At 41.3% G+C, this 7,098-nt stretch overlaps 1 protein-coding gene across 2 annotated transcripts in view; it reads right to left on the bottom strand.

Annotated features, from left to right (window-relative positions):
• Positions 1–2,885: 2,885 nt before the first annotated feature.
• Positions 2,886–7,098, bottom strand: part of HTR7 (5-hydroxytryptamine receptor 7) — an 86,422-nt gene continuing 82,209 nt past the window's right edge. For both annotated transcript variants that reach the window (XM_059169490.1, XM_059169489.1), the window contains exon 3: positions 2,886–4,624. Coding sequence is in view for 1 of the 2 variants with exons in the window: in XM_059169489.1 (XP_059025472.1) it covers positions 4,582–4,624 (43 nt within the window). In the remaining variant the exon portion in view is untranslated. The remainder of the gene's footprint in view (positions 4,625–7,098) is intronic.

Below are 7,098 nucleotides of genomic sequence, written 5' to 3'. Positions count from 1 at the left end.
CTGTGCCATCTCTCCCACTGTGAGACTGTGTGGATTAAGAGAACAAAGACCATTTTAATAATAGCCCAATCAAAATGTAATTAAGAAAGGTAATTTGGCATCATTAAAGTTATTACATAATATACATCAAAGATAAAGTCTAGATCTTTCTTACCATCTGCTACTTTGGATGATCAGTTCTCTCCTCCAGTAAGATTGAAATGTTCTCATCAATATTTTGAAGTGTGCACTCCTTTCTGAACCTCCTTGTATTTGCCTTATCGTAATACATATCACACTGGATTAGAATCATTTGTGTAACATTAAGCTTCCTTTATAGATTTTTAGCTTCACAAGAATGGAAATCAGTTCTCTCTAATTCACCACTAGGTTTTAGTGCTCAGACTCTGACATATATAATAAATACGTATAGGAATAAATGAGGAAGTGGAAAAATGAATTTCTTAGAGGAAGAACCATGCATCAGATTTTCCTTTCTTTACAGCCTCTTGAATATTTCTTGTCCATTACTTTCCCTTTGTTCTATAATCTCTGAGCATAAATTTTATAGTTTGACTAGAACCTAAGCTTTCATGTGTGTTCTGAGAGCCATAGTTACAATATGTCTTAATTTTCTTCACTCAGCATTTTTTTAATGCCAAATACCCAATGTAATTGTTATCTTCAAGTCTACATCCAATGGCTGTCAACCTCTTTCATTTTCTGCTTCGGGTTAGCGTAGTAAATTTTGCTTTTACGTTGTGTATTGATGATCACATCACATCTCTGTTGCTTGGATTGCATAAGCCATGTTTTTGTTTTTTGTTTTTTTAACTTATTTAGCCAGCAGGAGCTTAAAAGCAAAGTTTTTTTAAGTAAAGAAATTACTTTCCTTCTCCAGAGAAGATGTAGATGAAGCAAGTTCAAAGAGATATCCAGTTAAACAAACTTTTGTCTCTGGGAACTGGATCCCCTGAGTTGGTTCTCAAGGTCTGCCTGTTTCACACTGATTGTCTGACCAGGTTTTCCTTTTGTGCTCTACACTGCTTGAACTAAGGAAGGAATGACATCACAACATGCGTTTCTCCCAATGCTTCCTAAATGCACTGACCCCTTGAAAATTTCAGAATGGCTTCTTTGTGCACTGGGAGGGACCATCTGGCTAGCTGTAGATAAACAAGTTTCAACATATGGGCCATAACACATACATGGCTCTGCTCTACTAGTGCAGAAAATTAAGAAAAGGTTGCTCTCTTGATATGAGAAGCTCATGCAAAAGGAGCAGCACCCTGTCGTGGAGGGCCTGCCCTACACTGCACACAGGAGAGCTTAATTCTAGCCCCTCCTGTCCCACTCATTGAACATGTCACTTGATCACACCAAGTTTCCTCGATAGTCTCCTCTGAAAATTAACAAGGATGCCAAGTAAACCCTGGCCTTCCTCTTTCCCTCCACCTCCTTCTTTCTTTCCCATTAAGAAATATTTTTTACATGCTTCCTACATATGTTGCAAGCACAGTGCAAAGTGTTGGACATATTGATGAGGGAAACAGACACTATAATCACCCCTGAAGATGTACTAAACTATGATGGATATATACATTAAATAAATAATTGAAAACATGAAGAATATTCCAGACAGAAGGTGGAAAGCATGTGTGAAGGTCCTGAGATGGGAAGCATCGACTGTTGGAAAATGCAGGATTTTGTAAACATTTCTAACCCTTAAATGGAGGACTCTGCTGAGAGTCAAAATGCTGCGAGGAAAATGCCTGCCACCTCCAGATGGCAGTTCAAGCAATCAGTATATTAGCATAAACTATCTGAAAAATTGTCTGCATCTTCATTGATATTATGCCTATAATCAATGCATCTAATAAAACTACATGAAAATATGATCACTAAAAACATATACAAGCATGTCAAGCACATGACACTGTGGCAAAGGCTTTAAGAATGATGAAACCATTTCCAGAAAACAGGAACTCTATGCGTGCCCCTGCTTAATATGAACATAACAAAATCAAACACTAAGTAACCATCATTAAGTGACAGCTTACAAGTACTGTTTCCTAAGCACCATTTCCCAATACCCAGCCCTGCAGGCTGACAGTTGACACCCCTGAGTGAGAAGAGACATGAGTCATCACAGCCATTCTTGCTGAACATTCATAAAATATGTGTAGAGTGTTTCTTTCAGTGATTTCCCCAATTCTGGGTTAAAACAAAAGCTGTACCTTTGGCACAAATTATGTCATGTGGGAAGCAGTATAAAGTGTCTGAGATTTCTCTCATTCTCTCTCAGTTTCTACTCCCTCCTTTCTTTTGGCAGCTATGCTCGTAAAGCACGGTGCACACTGGCCAGCCCCTGTAGCCAAGAAAGTAGAGTTCAATAACCAAGCATTCGAGTCAGGCATGATAAAGAGCCAATGTGAAGAACTAAGGTCATGACCAAAAAAAAAAAAAAATTAAACAAACTTATTTAAAAACCTGAGTCAACCCAATTAACCATAATGCCTTGTCTTCTACTACAGGAAAGAAACAGGACATTCCCTACACACTGCCACACCGTTCACTGTGTGATATGGCAACTATCTGAGAAACATATATCTTCTCTCTAATGGCACACTTCTTCAGAGTAAGGACCTGCTTTATCCATCTTTGCTCCCTTGATGTCCACAGTGCTGAATATGGCATAAGCCCAATAAATGCCCACTAATTAAGTCAAGGAATGAAGAGTCATTCTTAAAAAAAAAAAAAAAAAAAAAAGTTACGAGCTGGATAAATCCTCATATTGAAACGCAATAAATTATAGATAGTCTTAACTACCTGTTAGGATTTTAGCAAAACATACAAAACTTGGCCTTCTGCTGTTCTACGTAGAGCAATATTCAAGACAGCAGACCTTCCATTAAAAATCGTTACTTAATTTGCTTTATTACAGCTACAAATAAACTTTATTTGATGTAATGTAATAAAACATTTTTAAAATTTAACAACATTTATCTGACCAGAATTAATCATTTAAATTATGAATATAAGTATATACAGTCACTTTAGCAAATCCATGATTCAGGAATCTGTACAAGCTTTGTCTGAGAGGACAGCACCCACCTCCCCTCTAGACCCTTCCTTGTGTCTGGTGAGATGCAATGTTCAGTGAAAGCAGAAGATATCCAAAATCCACGTTGGAATTCCATAGTCTTCTGGAAGAGAACAGCTACCTTTCTTGTAGGAAAATAATTTTCTCTGTCAGTTCTCTTTTATCAAACAAAACTTTGTGTTCACTTTCTCCCCTTGGAGGTACTCTTCCGATCCACCATCTTCCTGTCTTATTACATATTACTTGTACATTAAAAACAAAAACAAAACAAAAAAACCCAACAAACTATTTGCATCAGGGCCTTTTCTGGTTTACCTGCCTTCATGTCTACCACTTTGAGGAGGGAGAGGGAAGAAGAACAGAACTGGCCAGGCACACATTTGATTTAGGTTACAGAGAACATGAAAACAAATCCTCCTAAAGGAAGAGAATAGTGTTCTGAGTGTTTCCCAGTAGCAGCCCAGGTGACCTCCAAGTCACATGGTTCCCTTTAATACAATGCTGCCCAAGAATTAACAATGTTGATGCTCCATGTCTGAAAGCATCATAACTTCCCATGGAAACCTTTCTTATTCCCATACTTCCTCCCCCAAAACACATGGTTATTGTCCGGCCTGGGAGCCCACCACAGTTGTGTCAACCTGATATCTACACCTGAAGTTTTATGCCCACAGCCATGCTGGTAGACAGCACAGTTCAGTGGCCCCTGCTCTTCATCCAGGTAGGTACAAAGCCTACCAAAGGAACCCTCCTCCCCTCTCAGGACCCTTCAGAAGAAGTGTGAGTACAAGAAAAAGCTTTATTTAGGTTTGATGATTCTCTCCATCCTGAGATCTGTTCCTGAGTGATACCATAACAATACAAGAGTTCACAAAGAAAAGTACATCGGTGGGGAAGTCACAGGGACCCTGCAAAAAAGCAAAACTATTTGACAGAAGCTTGAACCAGACACTGCTCTGGGACATCATTTGTATTAGCTGATGACGGGATTCTGTTTTCTAACACGGACATGCAACACATTCAACGCTACGCTTACCACAGTTTGCTTGGAAAAACACACCCTTCTGTCCTGCCACAAAATACATTCTGTCTCGTAAATGATTCCTGAATATTCACCACAATGCCTAGACTTGGAAGCATGGGAAGTGCGCATTGGAACTTTCTTCCATTTGTAGGGGCTTGGACGTACACAAAGCACCAGAAACGGCTTCTTTTCTGGGACTCAGTTCTGTTTGTGTGCTTACCGCTGAGCTGATCTGGCCGTCTTAAACGGAAAACTATTTTCTTTGGCACACAACAGCACTGATCCACAGAAAAAGACAAGAGGTCACCATCTCTCTCACAACATGCTTTGTACAACAGATCACTCTGCTTGTCACGTCTCAGCCACCCCAGGAAAGGACAAGCCGCGCTCCATTCCGCGGCCTCAGCAAATGGTTGAGTTCTGTTTCCACCTCTGTCTTGCCTTGTTGATTTCGTTTTCATTATTCCACGTTTGATCATGAATCATGACTTTTTTTCCTACAGTAGTCAGAGTTTTGTCTATAAAGAGAGAGAAAGAGAGAGAGAAAGGGAGAGAGAGAAGACAAGAAAATGATTTAGCAGAACCGTAAGTGTGACTTTTCATTTTGTGGTGGGTAGATTTAATTTTGACAGCATTCAGTCATTTGAATCATGTGTGGTTTCTAAGGGGTTATATGAGCTTCTCTAAAAGGAAAGAAAGAGTGCTGTGGCTCTTTTCATAAATTTTATAGTGTCTCTAAGTTGCCAGGGCCTTAATATATTTGCAAATCAGCCCCAGATAACCCATTTAGAAATTCACTTTTATAATACAGCTGTAGCCAAAAATGGCTCCACTCTCAAAAATCCTTGCAAAATACTACTGCACTTATCCCACATGAAAAGAATAATGACATCCACGTATGAGAAGTGTTCTTCCTTTCAGGCCCAGGAGGGTGCATCATAGAAAGACATATGTGCCAAAACCAGAGAACCCCATCTCCCTCACTTCCTTCCTCCCAGATTCACAGAAGTGGCATGAATCCTGGAGAAGTTTTGGCCAACCACTGAGGGACAATCTCTTTTTCCTTGGTGCAGAGCCACATTCCCACCAGATCCACAGTCCCCTAACTCTGTATATTCATAGGACTTCACTTACCAAACACTATCCACAAGCTTGAGACTTAGGTCTGTTGAGGTTCCAGGGCCTGGTACCACCACACCCTCAGGCTTTGTCTCCCCAACCCAATAATAGTCCTACTCTCACTTGGCTCTCAGGACTGGATAGATGGGTTTTCCTGGTGAAAGGATCAGCTTCTCCATGAGACCCCAGCTCTCATTTTCTTTGTCTGTCACTTCACAGAATGATGCCTAAAGAGAAGGACCATGCTTCGGCTCAAACCCCCTCCAGGCTCCTGGGTTTGTGGGAGTGGGCACCGGAAACAGCTGTATCCCCGATGATGCTCCCCAACTATTCTGAGGCTGGGGCCTCCACCATCTCAGCACAGAGGAGACACTGCACTTCCCTGCAGCTCAGCGCCGCTCTACTTGGATTGGTTCATGAAATGCACTGAACCCCTTCACCATCCACCTGCGAGGACAACACTGAACATTCAGACATCCTTGGCCTCTTTCCTGGTCTCAACGCCACCTTCCTTGTGTGGGCCCTCATGGCAGAAGACCTCATTTTATATTGGTCTCCTAACCCATCTCCCTTCTATTGTGAACTAGTCTACAATGCTGCCTTGGTCTCATCCCTGCTCCAAAGGCTTCATCTCTCTCTCCCCCACCCACACTGCCTAGCTGGCCCTCCGTGCTGACTCTAATCAACCCAGATTCCAGGTACTGCTGAAGACCTGCCCCACGTTCCTTATTTGCTCCAACCACATCTGTGCCCCTCTGTCCCTGCTGTCCCATCTGCTTTGAGTAGGTCCAACTCTACCTTTCCCCAAAGCTTATTTTTCTTATATACCTATCTATACTGCTTGATTTTTATTTATTTTTAAAGATTTCATTTATTTATATTTATTTATTTGAGAGAGACAGAGACGGAGCATGAGCACCAGCAGGGGGAGGGGAGAGGAAGAGGGGCAGAGGGAGAGCAGTCACCCTGAAGATGCAGGGAGCCGGACACAGGGCTCGATCCCAGGACCCTAAGACCACAATGTGAACCTAAGGCAAATGCATAACTGACTGAACCACCTGGACATCCCTGTGCTTCTTGATTTTACTTGGTGTTATCTGTATCTACTCAGAAAACAAAAAAGAAAAAGCACGTTCAAAGAAGCAAGAAAAGCCAATTGCCTGCCTTTCCTATTCTAAAGAGATATTGCAAAGTGAGAAAGTAGGCAACAGCAAAGCAAACAAGCTGTGATTATTACTCACTGATGATTTAATGAAAACAAGGAGTTGAATTACTGCTAGTTAATGAAGAGGAAAATAGAACGGGGCGTGGAGGGGAACCCATGAAATAGCAAAGGTGTCATTTGTTTCTGGCTTTAAGGTGACATCCCAGCACAGATATTCAGAGCTTCAGGGCCTTGGTGCTTCCTCCCAGTTCCTACTAGGATCTGTTCCTTTTCTTTCCTTTCTTTCTTTCTTTTTTTTTTTTTTTTTTAAACCACTGGTTTTCATAAAGAAAAGGTAGAATCACCCTGAACTCTAAAGCTTCAGCACAAAGCTGGGAGCAGCGGATTGACAGAACTCATAAAAGGAACCCAAGGTTACTCTGTCACAATTCACCACTGCAATCAACCGGGATTCTAAGAGGCTTTTTGAACAGAAAGGCAATACGATCACCAAGGAGAAGAAGGGAGAGGCGAACGGAGAGCTACTTCAAAATAATTTCATAGAATTATTTTATATGGAAGTATTTCAAAAACGGCAACTTTTTCTTTAAAAAAAAAAATATTTTATTTATTTATTTAAGAGAGAGAGGGGAAAAGAAAGAAAGCTAGGGGAGGGGCAGAGGGAGAGGGAGAAGAAGACTCCCTGCTGAGCAGGGAGCCTGATGCGGG

Source organism: Mustela lutreola, chromosome 4 (genome assembly GCF_030435805.1).
Source record: "Mustela lutreola isolate mMusLut2 chromosome 4, mMusLut2.pri, whole genome shotgun sequence".
NCBI classification, from domain to species: Eukaryota; Metazoa; Chordata; class Mammalia; order Carnivora; family Mustelidae; genus Mustela; species Mustela lutreola.
The sequence above is the reverse complement of the archived record's forward strand: the minus strand, read 5'-3'. Positions and strand labels throughout refer to the sequence as shown.